The sequence below is a fragment of the Gastrolobium bilobum genome, unplaced genomic scaffold (assembly GCF_033153095.1).
Source record: "Gastrolobium bilobum isolate Gb01-03AN ecotype WA unplaced genomic scaffold, APGP_CSIRO_Gbil_v1 utg8085, whole genome shotgun sequence".
Taxonomy (NCBI): Eukaryota; Viridiplantae; Streptophyta; class Magnoliopsida; order Fabales; family Fabaceae; genus Gastrolobium; species Gastrolobium bilobum.
In genome coordinates this window covers 384,441-404,260 of record NW_026899665.1, presented here as the reverse complement: position 1 = coordinate 404,260, position 19,820 = coordinate 384,441, and the positions used below count along the sequence as shown (strand labels likewise).

Sequence of the window (19,820 nt, the reverse complement as noted above, 5' to 3'; positions counted from 1 at the left end):
TTAGCTTTTGGTAGAAGTTTAATTGGAGATAATCAGGGGCAATGAGAGTTGATGTCACCTTAAGCAGAATTTTCTTATGACAAATCACAAATGCAATCAATGAACCAAACTACAGGCAATAGTCTTTTTGGTATAGTCTATGGGTTTTGTCCCCTTACTCCCTTAGAACTCGCATCATTTCTAGTTCCCAAGTGGTTTAATTCAAATGTAGATAAACATACCAAGCATATCAAAGAATTGCATTCACAAGTTCTACCCTTAATTAGGGAGTTTGGTGATATTATACCAGAAGAGTTGACGCCTGGGTTACCACATGAAGAAGTTGATATCGATGAAGACGAATCAAATTCGAGGGTGAATCTTTTCCTAGCGGGGGAGGAGGATGCACTCGAGCTGACTAACTTGGATTGACGTTGCTTTGCCATGAACATTAACAATTTTGGGCTTTTATATAGTTTAGGATTTTTCAATAATTGTTAGTTATTTACCTTTTTTTGTTATTTCTTATATTATGTGTAAGTGTGTGTTGATTTTGTATTATTTCCTTTGATTGTACATAGTTCCTTTTGATTCTGTTTGATTTTTTTTTTTTTTTTCTATTTAAGACTTTGAAAACGCTATTGTTATTTGGTTATTTTTTATTAATAAAATTCAAAAAAGAAAAATAGTGTTTTCTCCCTGTCCTTGATTTCAATCTTTCTTTCTGTTTAGGCACTAATACTCCTCTATACGTAAAAGATGGCCTCAGTTCTCCCTTTGATTTTTCTTTCGTTATTTTTCTCCAACAAATATTCGATAGTAAGTTAAAATAAACAATAATTTCTTATAGTTTTGTCCAATGTATATTTTAGTCCTTATAAATTTTAGTAAACACTTTAATAATTAAAAACTATACAAATTAATTGCTAAATAAGCACGAAAATCTAAATAGAACACAAATATAAAAACTGTTATAAATAAAAAAAAAATATAAGGACCGATTATTTATTTTAAGCTTGATAAAATTATCTATCTAATTTTGTGAAGATGACATTTATATCCTCCATAAGTCATTTTATTTCAAATCTCAAAATTTGTTTAAATTTTATCAATTGAATAAAATTGTTAAATAAAAAAACACAAAATTAGTTTCTTGTCCTTTCTCTCCGATCTCTCTGTAAACCTATTCATCTATGATTTTGTAGCTTTTTTCTTTTTTTTTTAGTACAATGATTTTGTAGCCTTTACATCATACAGATACACAATATGGCACAGCTAAATGTCAAAATCAATAGAATGGTCAGGTGACAAAGTGACATAAAAACTTATCCAGAGTTGACCGTTTCAGTCAAAGAAACTTCAGGCACCTCATCTTCGGTATTTGCTCGAATGGCAGTCATCATCTGGTACCTCCTTTGATCTTGAGCTTTCCTCCGATTGGCTTCGAGCACAATGAGTAGAGCAGTGATATCAGCAGGGCTCACCCCACCTACTCTGCTTGCCTGACCAATGGTTTGAGGCTTAACCTAAAATCATTGAAAGAACTTATCAAGTCCTGGAAAATCAGTTGAAGTATAGAGTTTGCTTATACCCACCCATTTTATTACACACAACATAATATAAAATATAAAATCATTCATCTCCCTTCACATAAGAGCTTAAAATTTTCAAAAAATCGATTGCTTGACATTTCCTTCCCTACCCAAAATCCTTCAACAGGCATATATGCTTTTCAGTTTTTTTTTTATATTTCATGAGTTCAATATAGCGGTATATCGACTAGCACTTGAAGGATTGCTTGTCATAAATATTTTATTCACATGATCTCATTACTTTTTTTTGTTATTACAAAATTTGTACGGTGAACTTGTGCATCCAGGGATGCATTTCGGTTTGTAATGACCCAAATATCTATTTTGATAAACATACAAGTTACAAACCTTGGAGAGTTTTTCACGAGCTTCATGAGACAAAGTTGTCAATGCATAGTAATCCAAGTCTTCAGGAAGTGCTCTGTGTTGTTGAGTAACCATCTATATGCAATCCAACACAACAATTAGACTTCACATCAAATAAACCTCTGAAATTCTAAATGTTCAGAAACTAAAATGATTTCGGGATAGTGATATGGACACGGAGCAAAGTGCATCAATTTTTCTCATTGACATGTCTTAACAAATACCTGTTGAAGTTGACTTTGCTGACGCAAGATGAAACCTTCATACTTAATATCGATCTCAACACATTCTTTTTCGATTCTTGATAAGTTTTTGTTACCAAAACCATGCTTATCAAGAATTCCATAGTGTATGTGTGGTTTCTTAAGAAGATTTTCCAATGTTGAAGAGTCCTTTACAGGCTGATCAGACAGAAGAGTAACCTCCGCAGCCAAATCCCCTCCTGATGAGAAAATTGAGGAGAGTAACAATAATTGATAAGAAAATAAATAATTTTTTTATCTACAACAGAATATTTATTAGAAGGAAAGAGTACAAGGCTGGAGTAGCGCCAAAACAATGGGGTCTTACTAGATAAAAAAAAGTCAGACATTTTGCCTAGATTTTGGATAATAATAATCACAAATAATTTAGATTTCTACTTTACACCAGCGTGGATTATCTCTTCGACTATATAAAGCAGTAGTTTCCACTCTAATCCTTAAGTAACGTAATAAAAATATTTATAAAACAATGGGATTTGACAAGAGCAAGGCCAACAACTGTATTTGACTCGAGTCATCAACATTTCAATGAATTTGTTATTATATGCAAATATCACCAGCTTGTTTTCCCCAGAGGATAAACTTCTTTTAGTTCCTTTTAAGAAACAGCTCCCAAGTGAGTGATTTGCCACACAAGCATAGTAAACAAACAAACCTGAAATCCTGACAATTTTCAATCGCTTCTTTTCCTCAGAAATCCGAGCCTGCTTCTCCTGGTACAGTTTCCAGCGTCTATTATCTATCAACCCAATTTCACGACCCAAAGGAGTAAGACGGCTATCAGCATTATCAGATCTCAAGAGTAACCGATGCTCTGAGCGGCTAATATGAGGTAGACAAACTTTTTAAGGTGTATTTGTCAATAAATCAGAAACAGAATAAAGCAGCATACATTCATCTATGAGCAGAAATGTTGTAATCTTAGTTAGCTTACCTTGTTAACACGCGGTACGGCTCTCGCAGGTCCTTGGTAACTAGATCATCAATTAAAGTTCCGGTATAACTGCTCTCCCTCTCAAGAACAATGAGTGGCTTACCATCTGCATGTCTCGCAGCATTGATACCAGAGATAATGCCCTAAAGGATGAAAAATAGTATATTGTGATAGGAAACTTGCTATATGAGTAGCTATGATGCATGGGTACTCCTAAAAGGTTGTTGTACCCGTAACTAGCAAGTATCCCGTACCATAAATAATTGGATAGACATGGGTTCGTACACAATTTTCCCTTATCAATCAACTACAGGTCAGTCAATGTAAAACACCAAGTTTAGTTACTAAGTGTTTAGTTTACTCTATTTAAAACTCTGCTTTCTTTAAATATTTCTTATAATTTAATTACTTCATCATTTATGTTTATGGGGAACATAACTCTCATATGACAGGAGTTATTTCTTCTCCTGCACTAACATTGAAAACTGCACCCCAGTTTTTTTTTTTAAATGACGGTGAGCCCCACTTTTTATGTCTTAGTTGGAGACAAGACTTTTCTCCTACAACAAAAGAAAAGTAAGCCTCAATGTTTTTATATATAAATATAGGGTTTAATGTTTCTCATATGTTGTAGGAGATAAAATTATCTCCTTCACACACGTAAAAATATGTGAGGCCCATGTAGAGCCATATAAAGAGAAGAGAGAGAATGAGAAAGTATGGACTTTACATACTTTTACGTGTATGTAGGAAATAATTTTATCTCCTACAACATGAGAAACATTAAACCCATAAATATATACCTAATGTAATAACCTGCTCTGCCTGTTCACTGGTTTGTTTAGAAATTTTGCCATATCCCATAAATACCCATACAGGTAAAGGTACTCATACCCGTTTCCATGAAACTTAGATTAACAGGAAGCCCAATTAGCCAGGTGAGTTTAATAAATTCCTCATGATACAACTCACAACACGAAAAAAACAAAAGTATTACATTAATAAGCACAAATGAACTTTAAAAGAATACCTGTGCTGCAGCTTCTTCATAGCCAGTAGTTCCATTTATCTGACCAGAGAAGAACAATCCTTGTATTTTCTTTGTCATAAGAGACCTAGCACATTGGTGGGCGGGTAAATAATCATACTCCACAGCATATGCAGGCCTCAACATTGAACAGTTCTCAAGTCCAGGCAAAGTTCTCAGCAAAGGTAATTGCAATCTCTCCGGCAAACCCGTCGAGAACCCCTATAAAATAGAAATACATTTCAATCTTTTGTATGAACCCATAAAAAATTAGAAAAGATTTAGAACTCATAAATAATTTAGCATAAAGAATAGAAGTATGAACTCATAAAAAAGCTAAATACTTGAAAACCACAGTCATGTGTACATTGTGCTCAAAAAGAGTAAAATTAAAAATAAGAAACTAAACAACAACAACTACTTTATACCAAACTAGTTGAGTTCAGCGGTCGATAAACCCAAAAAAAGCAAGAAAAGATTGAGAGAGAAGAAAAATAAATAAACACAAAAATCAATAAATATAGAGAAAATAAATTTATTTACTTGTGTTTATTCATTTATTTATTTATTCTCTATTAAATGGAAATTAAATGAGGACTTATACAATGATGAGTGCATTGAGTATTCTTTGCCACCGTGGATGTAGAGATACTTACGGATATATATATATATATATATAAAGACACACAGAGAGAGAGAGAGAGAGAGAATTTCATTAAGGAAGAGAAGTACAAAGCTAGAGGATAAGACATCCTCAAAAGATAAAAAAGAGGTCATATAAGCCATGATCATCCCTCCCCCCTTTTTCCCCAACTGGAAACAGTAAAGTAAAGAGAAGGAGGACTTTATTCATAAGTCTTGTGACCCTAAATTCACCTTCAATTGAGCTTCAGATAGAGAGAGAGAGAGAGAATTTAGCTTGTTCAACTCTATCTTTCTTCCATATTCCATCCCATTACATCCTTATTCCATCAGGCAAGACAACAAAACTCGATTTTTCATCTCTTTCTATGTTGTTTCATAAAGTTGGTAATACTTCAAATATCTGACAATTTATTAATGTTAAACAAGGACATGATGGCACAATTTAGATCTTCGTCATACTCCATGCATCACTATTTAAACAGGTATATATATTTGTTCCAACCACTTTTGTGACTGATTATTAATTTCCCCAGAATTATATCAGTTTGTTAATTTACTGTATGAATCTTCACCATATTATTGTAAACCCCCTCCCCCCCTTTCCCCCACAAAAGATTAAATTGGCAAGTTTCTTTCAGATTACATAGAACAAAAAAAGAATATATAACTTACCTGCACATAAAGCTCAGGCACATCCCGACCCTCTGGTTCAAGAAATACTTGATGAGACTCTCTATCTTGGAATTTTACAATCTAAAATGAACAATATATCACATCAGAAAATAATACAAATAATTCCAATATAATTGACCAGATGCTTCAGATCACACCTTTTTCTATAACTAGTAAATATTAAACTGATACGAACGGAAACAGGTTAACTTATTTTTAATAAAAAAATTAACAAGTAAATATTGTTGAAACAAACCTTATCTTCTATGGAAGGGCAGTATCTAGGTCCTTTGGCTTCAACCCATCCTCCATAAGTGGGAGTTTCATGTAAATTCTCTCTTATTATCTGGTGAGTACTATTTGTGGTACGGGTTAGGTAGCAGCACATCTGTTCTCTTTCAACATGGACATCAGGGTCAAAACTAAACCAGCCAACCTGCCAATTATGAAGATACACTGAGGAAACACCATCTTTCTGTTACAGAGTAAATGCTTTTATCTACAGACTAGACTACTAGCAGTTAGCGATTAGCATTATCATTCAGCACTGAAGGAAAAGCAATAATATATTTTGTTTATCGTGTCGTAATTTCTTGGGACTATTGAAACTAAAATTATTGCAAACTTATTTATGCTAAATAGTATCATCAACCAAGGCAATCAGAGAATCAACTTAAAAAACATCTTGGAACTTGCCCAACTGATGACTGGTGGACATATTTCTCCAAGTGGCAAAATTACTAAAGCATTTTAGTTGTGTCAAGATTCCTAACAGACTGACATAAGTAGAAAATTGACAACGAAACTTCCAAGTCCAGACAAAACCATTTGAAAACCACAAACCAAAAACATGATCCAAACCAAAATTGAATCTAATGAACATACATATAGGTTTAAATGGAAGAACCTCTTCATCTCCATGCTGAGGTTCTAATCCTGAGAAATTTACGGTGCGAATGTCCACTCGTGCTGGGGTTCCAGTTTTCAACCGATCAGTTTCAAAACCAAGTCGCTGTAAGTTCTCAGTTAATCCATGTGAAGCAGACTCGCCAGCTCTTCCTGCAGGCATAGAAGTTCTACCAACCCAAATTTTACCACTCAGAAAAGTTCCTGTGGTCAGAATTACAGATGGAGCATAGAATTTCATTCCAAAAAATGTACAAACACCTTCCACATTATCATTCTTCCCCAGTAAAATATCTGTGACCATAGCCTCCCGAATATAAAGGTTTGGAGCTCTGCAAAAAATAAATTCAAAATTAAAATGTGATGGGAAGTACCAAACAAGAGCAGATGCATAAAGCATGTGAAAAAGATCACACGGGGCCAAAGAATATTTGGAGATATCAGGGACCTAGAGTGCAAATTGCTACCCTGCACCCTCCACTTGTCATGTTGCTTGTTACAATTTTTTGAGTTATAAGGTGATGTTTCTTATCACATATGTTAAGATATTAAGACTATTAGGTTATTAGTCTTATTTGTAGTGGGCTTTGGCTTGCACTAGTAGTACAACTACTTGACCTACTTATTAGTATAAATATGTGTGTTAGTTAGAGTATTGTAAACCATTACATCTATAAATCATATTTTTAGTTCACTACCGTTAGCTGTCTTTTTCTCTTTTCCTTATTTCCTAACCCTAAACTGATACAATCCCACCTAAGTTTGTGGCTTACCGTAGGAAGCATTTCAGAGAATTACAATCTTTATGCAAGGAAAAGGTGACGGTTAATGCTGAGGCTATTAATGCTGACTTGTCCAATGCCATGTCACTACCACGTGAGGAGAAGGCAGCAAATGGTGAATCACAGCCAGGTGATAAGAGCAGTGCCTTGAAACGATTGGAAGAAAGAGAATAAGATGGGAAGGACCGAAGGAAGAAGGATCCTTTTGGACAATGGGAATTCTGGACTTTTGGGAGAGATCAGGGGCTCTCCAATTCCTCTGAACCTATCCTTTATTTTCTGTCATTTCAGTAATTGTTGAATATTAATTTGTCTTACGAATTATGTCTTGTTATTAGTTTGATTTCCAGAAGTACATTCTCTGTAATAGAAGCTGAATACTGTACTGATCCTTTCTCAATATATAAAAAGTGAAAATACAGATTTACATTTCCATTTGCAAATCCTTGTTGAATTCAAATATTCGAGTCTTACAATTGGTATCAAAGCTCTTTTCTGGGAGCGCTAAATGGTTCTTACGAGAACTATGGATAATCGAGTAGAAACAATGGAGGCAAGAATAGGGAGGACAAAAGAGGGAGTTCAAAGAGTAGAAGCTGGGCTCGCTGAGGTGCTCATGGATGAACGTCGCTCATCCAGTAGAGCAAGCAGGGGTAGGGACGGAAGGAGAAGGCGAGAGTCTCCAGAGTTCACTGATGAAGATGACTATGGCGGACGAAGAAGAGAAGATTTTGGGAGGAAATTGGAGATACCTACCTTCTCTGGGAACAATGTATATGACTGGTTGAACAGAGTTAATCGGTATTTTGAGGTGAATCGATTGAATGATAGGGAAAGGTTGAGAGCTGTAATGGTGGTACTGGAAGGAGAGGCACTCCACTGGTACCAATGGTGGGAAAGAAACACCATGCAAGCTACTTGGGCATCTTTTCATACAGAGGTGCTTAGCAGGTTCCAACCGGATTTAGAAGGGAATCCGTTGCACGAGTTGTTGAGCTTGCGCCAAGCTGGAACGGTTCAAGAATACCTGAGGGATTTCGAGAGAATCAGTGGAACCTTGGAGCATGTAGACGACGAAGTATTGCGTGGGACCTGGTTGAGTGGCTTGACGAATTGCATACGCGAAGAGCTCCTGATGCAGCCGCTGGATTCGTTGCCGGTGCTGATGAGGAAGGCACAAAGGATAGAGAGAAGGAACTGGGCTTGGGCCACCGAAGGAGTGGGGGGAAATGGATCGGCCCATTTGGGCGGATTTGTAAAAGGGAGCCACAATAACGTGACCCGCTCAAATAATACCCGAGGAAACAATGGGTTCACGGGCCAGCACAATTCAGGCCCAATATATGCCAGAAGTGGATTTGCCAATAATAACACTACCCAACCCAATAATAACACTGTGCCAGAAGGTTCGAGAATGGAGACAATCAATAACCCTAATACTACAGCACCGATCACAAATCAGCCACCTGAGAGCCAAGGGAGCACTAACACTCGAAGCGATAATCGTAGACTACCCCAAGCGAATTTGCAGGATAGATCACGCAAGGGGCTATGCTTCCATTGCGAAGAGAGATGGAATCCTGGTCACCGGTGTGCAGCACGGCAACTGCGTCTGCTGGTGATAGATGATTATGGCGAAGAAGAAGATCAGCCTAGCCAAGAAATTCATGGCGAAGCCATGGTCCAAGATGAGGAGGCGCTGCAGCTTTCGTCTTATAGTTTGATGGGGTTAACGACTAACAAGACGATGCGTTTGTGGGGGGAAATAAAGGGGAAGCGTGTCATAGTCTTGATCGTCAGCGGTGCATCCCATAATTTCACCAAGGCTGATTTGATCTCAGACATCCAGCTTGAGATAGAGGATACACCAACATACAACGTGGAAATAGGAAACGGGGAGAAATTAAATTGCAGTGGGGTTTGTCGAGGGGTAAGGCTGGAGATACAAGGGTGTCAGATCATACAAGACCTATTCGTGTTCAATTTGGGTGGACCGGATGTGGTGTTGGGAATTGATTGGCTGAAAGGTCTAGGTAATGTGAAGGCCAACTTTCGGGAACTCATCTGTTTTAAATACGAAGGGAGAGAGGTTATATTTAAGGGTAAGCCTGAATTATCCAGAAGCCTAGCATCTCTCAAAGCCACGGTGAAGGCAATTATGGGTGAAGGAGAAGGGTATTTCTTACAACCAGTGTTCCAGAGCGGACAAAAGGATGAAGGGGAGGTGGCATGGGCTGAGTTACACCTGCTCTTGGAGGAGTACGTTGATGTCTTCACTGTTCCAACAGGATTGCCTCCAAAACGAGGTCGGGATCATGCTATTTTGCTTAAGGCAGGGAGTGAAGTCCCCAATATCAGGCCATTCAGGTACCCTTTTTATCAGAAAGAGGAAATAGAGAAGGGCATCCTCGAATTGCTGAGCTCTGGCTTCATTCAACCCAGTGTAAGTCCCTACTCAAGCCCAGTTATTTTGGTCAAGAAGAAGGACAACTCTTGGAGGGTCTGTGTTGACTATCGGAAGATCAATAAAATGATCGTGCTAGATAAGTTTCCAATGCCAATTATAGACGAGCTGATTGACGAAATTGGTGAATCCTGCATCTTCTCAAAGCTGGATTTAAAATCAGAATTCCACCAAATACGTATGAAGGAAGAGGATATCGAGAAGACCGCCTTTAGGACACACGAAGGGCATTACGAATATTTGGTGATGCCCTTTGGATTGACGAACGCTCCCTCAACTTTTCAGGTGTTAATGAACGAAGTCCTGCGGCCATTTCTTCGTAAATTCGCCTTGGTTTTCTTTGATGACATACTGTTATATAGTAAGACCAAGGTGGACCATCTACAGCACCTAAGGATGATCTTGGAAACTTTGAGGGATCAATAACTATTTGCCAACAGGAAGAAATGTTCATTTGGGAAAACGCAGATTGATTACTTGGGTCACATCATCAATAGAGGGGAAGTTGCTGCAGACCCAGCAAAGACAGCAGCAATGAGTGCATGGCCAATGCCACAGAACGTGAAGGGGCTGAGGGGATTCCTTGGTTTGACGGGATACTATAGAAAATTTGTCAAGGGATATGGGATGATAGCCAAACCTCTCACAAATTTGCTGAAGAAAGACTCCTTCTGCTGGAATGAGGAAGCACAGATGGCCTTTGAACACCTGAAGAAAGTTATGTGCGACCTTCCTATTCTATCCCTACCTGATTTCAATAAATTGTTCACTGTTGTGACTGATGCATCTGGCAAAGAAGTAGGGGCTGTGCTGATGCAAGAGGGAAGGCCTCTGTCTTTCATAAGTCAGGGGTTTTCACTTCGCTCCCAGGGTAAGTCAGTCTATGAAAAAAAATTAATGGCATTGGTTTTTGCTGTGCAGAAATGGAGGCATTACCTTATGGGTAGGCACTTTGTGGTCAAAACCGATCAAAAGAGTCTAAAGTACTTGATGGATCAAAGGGTCCTGGGGGAAGACCAGCAGAAATGGACATCCAAACTGTTGGGCTTTGATTTTGAGGTGCAGTATCAACCAGGCCGTGAGAATGTAGTGGCGGATGCACTCTCTCGTGTGCAATATTTTTCCACATCTGTAGTCTCCTTACCCTTGATGGATCAGATTGAGGAGCAGCAACAATCAGATCCCCATTTGAGGCAGCTCATCCTGGAATTAATTCAAGACCCAGGCAGCCACCACGGTTTTCATGTTCAGGACGGTAAATTGTGGTTCAGGGACAAACTGGTGATACCTAAAGGCTCTCCTCTTATTGCTGTTCTATTTAGGGAATTTCACGACACCCGCATGGGAGGACACTTAGGTTTCTTCAGAACTTTCAAGTGAATATCGAATCTAATATACTGGGAAGGGATGAAGAAGACCATCCAAGTTTATGTGTCTCAATGTGCGATTTGCCAACAAAGTAAATCTTCTACTTTGACACCAGCTGGCCTGCTGCACCCACTCCCAATACCAGAATAGGTATGGTCTGATATTTCTTTGGATTTTGTTGGGGGCCTTCCTAAAGCATGTGGGGTAGACACCATACTAGTGGTAGTCGATAAGCTCTCAAAGTATGCCCATTTTCTGCCCTTATGTCATCCTTACAGTGCGCAAGAAGTGGCCTTGTTGTTCATTAAAAATATCGTTAAGCTACACGGATTCCCACAATCCATTGTTTCTGATAGAGACAAAAAATTTCTTAGCCATTTCTGGTCAGAATTGTTCAAACAGGCTGGCACACATTTGCGGTTTAGTACCGCATACCACCCCCAGTCCAACGGGAAAACGGAGATTGTGAATAAGTGCTTGGAAACGTATTTGCGTTGTTTTTGCCAGCCTCAACCCAAGCATTGGCCTAAATGGTTACATTGGGCGGAATATTGGTACAATACCACATATAAAGCCCCTACTGGCACCACTCCATTTAAAGCTCTATATGGTACTGACCCACCATCATTGTTTCGAGCTGGACACGGGGCCAGGGTGGCCGAGGTGGATAAAATGTTACAAGACAGGGATGCTATATTACAAGAGCTGAAACAGCATCTGATTTTGGCCCAGAACCGCATGAAGGTCCAGGCGGACAAACATAGAAGGGATGTGGAGTTAATGATAGATGATATGGTCTATTTGCGAATTCAACCTTATAGGCTGAAAACATTGGCGAGACGTATTAATGAGAAACTAAGTCCCCGCTTTTACGGGCCTTATCGGGTAATTGGGAGCGTGGGGGCAGCAGCTTACAAACTGGATCTACCACCTACCTGCCTTATTCATCCTGTCTTTCACATCTCATTGCTGAAGAAAGCCATCTCTGGGTCTGATCATGTCCAACCACTCCCACCAATGCTCACGGCAGAATTGGAGCTGCAGGTCACCCCTTCTCGTGTGCTGAAATAGAGGAAGACTGCTGCAAACTCGATTGAGGTTTTGATTCACTGGCATGACTTACCCTCCTATGAAGATTCATGGGAGGACTCTTTCTTTCTCAACAATCAATTTCCTTCATTCAACCTTGAGGACAAGGTGCGTCAATTGGGGGGGAGTATTGATACAACCCCACCTAAGTTTGTGGCTTACCGTAGGAAGCATTTCAGAGAATTACAATCTTTATGCAAGGAAAAGGTGACGGTTAATGCTGAGGCTATTAATGCTGACTTGTCCAATGCCATGTCACTACCACGTGAGGAGAAGGCAGCAAATGGTGAATCACAGCCAGGTGATAAGAGCAGTGCCTTGAAACGGTTGGAAGAAAGAGAATAAGATGGGAAGAACCGAAGGAAGAAGGATCCTTTTGGACAATGGGAATTCTGGACTTTTGGGAGAGATCAGGGGCTCTCCAATTCCTCTGAACCTATCCTTTATTTTCTGTCATTTCAGTAATTGTTGAATGTTAATTTGTCTTACGAATTATGTCTTGTTATTAGTTTGATTTCCAGAAGTACATTCTCTGTAATAGAAGCTGAATACTGTACTGATCCTTTCTCAATATATAAAAAGTGAAAATACAGATTTACATTTCCATTTGCAAATCCTTGTTGAATTCAAATATTCGAGTCTTACATAAACCTATAATCCTAACAAGATAGAAAGCATTTTATCAATTTACTGCTTATATTCATGGCTGACAATGAGGGTAATTATGAATATTTATGCAACCACGCAATAGAGAAGAATCAATTGTCCCTTCAGTAATGTCCCGCCATGATTGTGAGTGAAACTCAATATTTGGTGTTGACTGCGAGAGATAGTACATTACAAAACAACTTGATAGATATGTATGTCCTCACGAAAAGGTAATACTTCTGAACAACAATTTTTCCTAATTCAATCAATTGTCCCCCTTGAGGTATGTCTATTTTCCTTGCTTGACGTGAGTTACATATCACAAACATTGTAAAGGGCACAAACTTTGACAGTTATTCATATAGAACTACTACTGACCTTTTGTATAAGTGAAAATATTAACTTTTAATTTTGCCATAAAATATTGCATTAAGGTTTAAGTTTCGGTCAAAATTTGTGATCACAAAGTGCCTATCAAACACAAAAATTCTACTAGACAGCTACAAGGCCAGCGATACTATAGAGTAGTGCATGTTGGGCAGCGAAGTGCCAAGAGCAAAATATATGTCTAGCAGAGATGAGAACGCTAAGGCGGATGAGTGAACATGTGAGAAAAGATAAGATTAGGAACAAATGGATCTAGGAGAGAGTTGGAGTAACACCTATCCAGGAGAAGATAACAGAAACTCACCTAAGGTAGCTTTAGAAGAAACCATTAAGAAAAGAATGTACTAGATGTGTGGATAGACAAAGTTGCCTGGTACAAAATAAAAAGTTCTATATCCCAAAATGCTGAAATGCGTGTTTTATAACAAATATTCGACCCTGTGAAACTCATCTTCGAATGCACGCTCAAAGGTGTGTTAAGTGTTAACATGGAAGTAAAACTGGCCATCTACAGGGCAAGAAGAATATCGTATAAGGAAAAATGACTCCATTAGCAGAACTTTTCAAGGGTTGAGAGGGGCATCTCCCCCATCCCGCCATTTTTTTGTAATATTAGGGTTCAAAAAAATAATTTCATCCCAAGTATTTATTTTAACCCACCAGCCATAAGAAAGTCATAAAGAGTTCTAACTTTCCATCTCACTGGCTTCACCATGTAGAACCAATCTAATATCTCTCTTGTCCCTATTATTGTGGTGGTTTTAGAGTTGCATCTATAATTATGAGAATTGGCAAGACTACAAGAAAAAAAAATTACTACTAAATAATTATTATTTTCAAATTATACTGTGAGAAATTAGGGATATATATTTTTTAATACATGTATAGGTAAGTATAAATTCATTAGAGGATTTTTGGAAAGGAAAATCACGTGAAGGTTAGAACTTGACCTAAAATTTTGGACCCCTAGAGATTTTGGTTCAATTTGCAACACTGAATGACTTTATTATAGAGCACATGCAAAAACTGAGTACAGCTAAAAAAAGATACTGGAAATAACAAAGGAAAAGGAAAAAGGTTATGGATATGAACTTGCCTTTCTACTACATTTTTCATTTGCAAGGCATATTCCCTTTTATCTGTTTGAGCACGTAATGCACGAACTGCAGGACCCCTTGAGACATTGAGTACACGCTTTTGTAAGTAACATCTGAACACAACATAAATATGTGTATGAGCATCAAAAACCCAAAAAACACCTTTTCAAACTAGATTATACCACAAATGTAGTTTATTATAAACACAACAACTCATGAATATCTGGAAGATAGCAGTTACATTAAACCAGAAGCAAAAGTAAATATCTAATAATATAAAAGATGCATTATTCAACTTGAATATAAAATAATAGAAGAATAATATGTTGTGTATTGATCTGTGTCAGAGAGTTACAATATATAGAGACCCTAATGGGCTTAAGTGAAAGGCCCAAACCTAATCCTAATACAGTCAGAATACAGTCAGAATATTTACGGATAAGACGGAATCCAATCATATCTAATCATATCATATCTAATATTCTAACACTCTCACTCAAGCTGGTGCGTATATATTATGAGCACCAAGCTTGTTACAAATGTATTCAACCCGAGGACCTCTAAGAGCTTTAGTGAAAACATCCGCTAGTTGATCAGAGGAGTTGACGAAAGCAGTCTTGATTTCTCCTGACTGAATCTTTTCTCGAATGAAGTGACAATCAATCTCTATATGTTTGGTCCTCTCATGAAAGACAGGATTAGAGGATATATGTAGCGCAGCTTGATTATCACAGATGAGTGTCATGGGTTGTTTCTGTTGACAAAGATGAAGCTCCTGAATCAACTGCTTTAACCAGACTAACTCACAAGTAGCATTTGCCATTGCACGATACTCAGCTTCTGCACTAGATCGAGCAACAACAGGTTGTTTCTTGCTCTTCCACGAAATTAAGTTTCCTCCAAAGAAGACACAATAGCCAGAAGTAGAGCGCCTGTCCGAAGGTGATCCTGCCCAATCAGCATCTGAATAACCACAAATTTCTGTATTTCCCTGATCTGAATACAACAAACCTTTTCCTGGTGCTCCTTTGATGTATCGGAGGATCCTCACAGCAGCATCCCAATGTGAATCACAAGGGGAATCAAGAAACTGACTAGCCGTACTAACAGCGAAAGAAATATCTGGCCTAGTCACAGTAAGATAGTTGAGCTTCCCAATTAGCCTCCGATAACGTCCAAGATCAGATAACGGCTCCCCCTGTCCGGGCAATAACTTGACATTAAGATCCATAGGTGTATCAACTGGTTTACTCCCCAACATACCAGTTTCTTCTAGGATATCCAGGGCATATTTCCTTTGACAGATAGAAATGCGTTGTCTGGATTGCGCCACCTCAATTCCCAAGAAGTAACGCAGCTTCCCAAGGTCCTTTGTTTGAAATGTACTAAACAAATGCTGTTTTAACTGACGAATTCCGTCTTGATCACTTCCGGTGAGAATGATGTCGTCAACATAGACTAACAAATAGATACACTTATCAGGAGATGTAATCCTATAAAACACAGAATGGTCAACTTTACTGCGGATTAAGCCAAACGCCTGAACAGCAGAACTGAAGCGACTGAACCATGCTCGAGGAGACTGCTTGAGACCATATAAGGATTTCCGAAGACGACACACCTTTCCAGACTCCCCCTGAGCAACAAAACCAGGTGGTTGCTCCATGTAAACTTCTTCTTGTAAATCACCATGAAGAAAGGCATTTTTGATGTCAAGTTGAAGGAGTGGCCAGTGACGAACAGCAGCAAGGGCAAGAAAGAGGCGGACTGACGCCATCTTAGCGACCGGAGAAAATGTATCGCTATAATCAAGGCCAAAGATTTGAGTAAAACCCTTGGCAACTAAACGTGCCTTGAGACGATCAATATGGCCATCAGGTCCAACTTTCACAGTAAAAACCCAGCGACAACCAACTATAGACTTCTCTGGAGGAGCAGAAACAAGGTCCCAAGTGCCATTGGAATGAAGTGCAGTCATCTCATCAAGCATTGCTTGGCGCCACCCTGGATGGGAAAGTGCTTCACCTATGGTCTTAGGAATAGAAATAGAAGAAAGACCTTGTTTTTTGCTCTAAAACCTAAGCCCACTGCTTAGGAGTCCTCTTTCTTGCCGTGCGTCCTTCCGGCAAGCCTTCTAGGGCTGTAAACAGCCTCTGAGTGATTTTTCCAAACGCGTCAGCACCTCCGACGGCCACCGGAACCACCGCCCGCCGTCAGAATCACTGTTCAGGCAACCGGAGACTTTTTCCGGCGACTTTTCCGACCAAACTTCACGCGATCAGGACCCTCTCTTCCTGGCGACCAGGTCTGTGGTGGTCCGGTCAGCAACGCATCTCCCACGCGCCACCTGTCTTCTCTACGCGTGGGCTTCACGCGTCACCTTCTGCCGGCGCGTGAGCACTATTCCGGCGGCTTTTTCCGGTCGGTCTTGGATAGAGAAGCTCGCCTTCTCCTCCCCTTTCTGGATCTGTGATTGTTTCTCTGTGGGTCTGACCTTAGACGCGTGCAGCATAGTCCGAACCTGAACCAAATGATGCATTGTCTGACTGAGCTATATTTGCAACAATAGAAGGAGAGTTAACCTCCGAGAGATCATGAGATACTGCTGCCATTTAAAGATAAAATATAAAAGCCGTAAACGAAGGCAAACGATATCCAATCAAGAAGAACCACGCGTCTAAGGTCAGACCCACAGAGAAACAATCACAGATCCAGAAAGGGGAGGAGAAAACCACGCATCTAAGGTCAGACCCACAGAGAAACAATCACAGATCCAGAAAGGGGAGGAGAAGGCGAGCTTCTCTGTCCAAGACCGGCCGGAAAAAGCCGCCGGAATAGTGCTCACGCGTCGGCAGAAGGTGGCGCGTGAAGCCCACGCGCAGAGAAGACAGGTGGCGCGTGACGGCGCGTGGGAGATGCTTTGCTGACCGGACCACCACAGACCTGGTCGCCGGGAAGAGAGGGTCCTGATCGCGTGAAGTCTGCTCTGATACCAACTTGAATATAAAATAATAGAAGAATAATATGTTGTGTATTGATCTGTGTCAGAGAGTTACAATATATAGAGACCCTAATGGGCTTAAGTGAAAGGCCCAAACCTAATCCTAATACAGTCAGAATACAGTCAGAATATTTACGGATAAGACGGAATCCAATCATATCTAATCATATCTAATCATATCATATCTAATATTCTAACAATTCAGAAGTGGAAAATCTTATATAGTGCCAATGAAACAAGAAGGAAAATTGGTATATAAAACTGAAAGGAAGAGAGGCAAGTAATGTCAACTATGCCAGTTACGGTCTAATGATCATACCTAACTGCATCCACAAAATTACCTATGAAGATGCAAAAGAACTAGAAGTGAAGCTGTATGCATCTTTCAAATTACCTATCAGCAATCTTCCCTATTTCACCACCTAGCGCATCCACTTCATGAACAAGTTGGGACTTTGCAGGCCCACCAACTGCTGGATTGCAAGGCTGCACAGAACTGGCCTTAGTTAGAAACTCTTCATGTTTTATAGATAGAAGCATGCATCACACGCTTAACCAAATCAAAATAAGGGATTGGCATACACGGCACAAGCAAAGGCAGAACAGATAGCAAACACATATAGCTTGATTTTGAACATCGAAAAACACAAAACAAAAAGCCCATTCCACCACTTATATATTATACAAGGATGATAGCTACATTAATGGTTTTTATATTTCAAAGGACACACTGAATTTCAAATTACAAAGTCTATGTAACAAAAGACAATACATGCTGCAATATTGCTACAGCCAGTAAATAGGTGAAGTCTTACAAGCTGAATGAACTACGAAGCACTTCGATGAAACCACAAAAGGAAGCAGCATTAAAACAAGATGGATTTCTTAACAACTATAATATTGATACATGATTCAAGAATTAAAAATAAAAATCCTGCAAGGGGCGTATAATTCTACCAAACCTGCCACGCAATACGGTCAATATTCAGAGTAAGAAGAAGAGTTCTTGCTCCCAAACGTGCAGAGGCGAGGGCGGCTTCGCAGCCTGCGTGCCCTCCTCCAACTACAATCACATCATATTTTTCATCTGCTGTTCCGATTTCATAATCTAATTCAAAAAAAAAATAAATCTCAAATAAGTAAACAATTTCAGTTTTTCAAGAAGGATTAACATACTCTGACACAAAAGAAGCCTGAAAAATGAAAATCTCGTACCTCGGGAGAAGGAACCGGCTGCGACGGCGGAGAAGCGGCGGGAGAAAGTGGAGCCAGAGAAGGAGATTCGGCGACGGAACTTGCGACGGAATGTGAAGTCACGAGGGTTCAGAAGAGTACAAGAGGAAGTGGAGAAGAGTGTTTTTCGTAAATTTCGGCCGAAGTGACAGAGATGGAGAGTGAACAGCGCCGTTGCCATTATCGCATTTGGTTCTCAAAATAATGGGAACGCGAAATTATGATAAAACGAATTATCACAGTTTTCTTAAACAGCTCTCAGCCGTTAGAGGCAGCGCGCAGTGGCAGAAAACAGTGTTCAACGCCGTTTCCTTGTTATCTGAATGTAGTTTAGTGAAATAACGAGACTAATATTTTGGGCCCAATGAGCTGGCCCAATGTAAATCGAACAGCTAGCTGGCGGTGCTATTGATGAAAAATAAAACGCTATGGTCAGGATTTCTGAAATGATTGAATTTTTAAATAAACTTTATCTGTAAAATATTGATTACAAATTAAATATAAATTATCTAATCTATGCATACATTTTAATTTTGGATGAACTTAATTTTAGCAAGTGAATTGATTTATGTTTGAAAGTGCTTATTTAAAAAGTGTTTTTGACATTACGAATGTTTGAATTGTGTTGATTAAAAAAATTAATGAATCAACGAAAAAAAATGTGACTTTATTTAATGAGTTATATTGAAAATAAATTAATGTTAATAATTTAATTGTAAATAACAAATTTCAACCTCCTATATTCTTGAGTTATGCAACTCTTGGTAAAAAGTTAACAGCTTGTGGAGGTGTTTTCCTTGATTCTTCAGGTGCTTGGGTTGTTGGGTTCACTCGAAAACGTAGGCATTTGTAAAATATTGGTCACTGAGTTTAATTGTGGACTAAATGTAAATTTAAGTGTGCGGTTAACTTAGTGTAGATTGAACGTGGTAATGCTCATCCATGCAATGTGTTTTGCCAATGTATAAAGGGTTGTTATTTGCAGTGAGATATAACATAACAAATATACCAAAAATTATAATCATCTATATAAAATGTTAAAAAGAAAAAACATGTAACATATCAGAAATATAGTATAAGGGTTTTATGACTCTCCTGTCATAAGAGAGTCAGTATCTTATGCTAAGATACATGAAAAAGTGCAAACATTTTGTTTTTTGTTTTAACTAAGCGGACTCTACATATATTTTATCTCAGCAACATAAGACATCATCTCACCAACAACATGATATTAAATATTGTCCACTGAGTAATATGTCTTATTTTTAACATTGATCAATCCATCACGAATGTAATAAATGTGTCACAAATATATAAAATCATTAAAGAAGTCTTCCCTTAACAATTTAAGTTTTTTGGTTGATTTG

The 19,820-nt window shown here is 38.7% G+C and overlaps 1 protein-coding gene across 1 annotated transcript; it reads right to left on the bottom strand.

The window, feature by feature from the left end:
• Window positions 1-1,122: 1,122 nt before the first annotated feature.
• Window positions 1,123-18,712, bottom strand: LOC133292455 (uncharacterized). Its single transcript, XM_061490862.1, has 13 exons — window positions 18,436-18,712; window positions 18,183-18,328; window positions 17,615-17,706; window positions 14,219-14,332; window positions 6,386-6,716; window positions 5,735-5,914; window positions 5,479-5,559; window positions 4,165-4,383; window positions 3,135-3,277; window positions 2,856-3,022; window positions 2,162-2,379; window positions 1,920-2,012; window positions 1,123-1,505 (listed from the first exon to the last, which is right to left on the bottom strand). The coding sequence occupies exons 1-13, from the start codon at window positions 18,632-18,634 to the stop codon at window positions 1,305-1,307; spliced, it is 2,184 nt and encodes a 727-aa protein (XP_061346846.1). The 5' UTR covers window positions 18,635-18,712; the 3' UTR covers window positions 1,123-1,304.
• Window positions 18,713-19,820: the final 1,108 nt, after the last annotated feature.

Excerpts from the sequence above, each read along its gene's own strand:
- LOC133292455 (XM_061490862.1), bottom strand. The coding sequence starts at position 18,634 with ATGGCAACGGCGCTGTTCACTCTCCATCTCTGTCACTTCGGCCGAAAT. Across the intron at positions 5,915-6,385 it reads CTCAGCATGGAGATGAAGAG|GTTGGCTGGTTTAGTTTTGA; the intron begins GTTCTTCCATTT and ends CATAATTGGCAG. Across the intron at positions 1,506-1,919 it reads CTCGTGAAAAACTCTCCAAG|GTTAAGCCTCAAACCATTGG; the intron begins GTTTGTAACTTG and ends CAATGATTTTAG.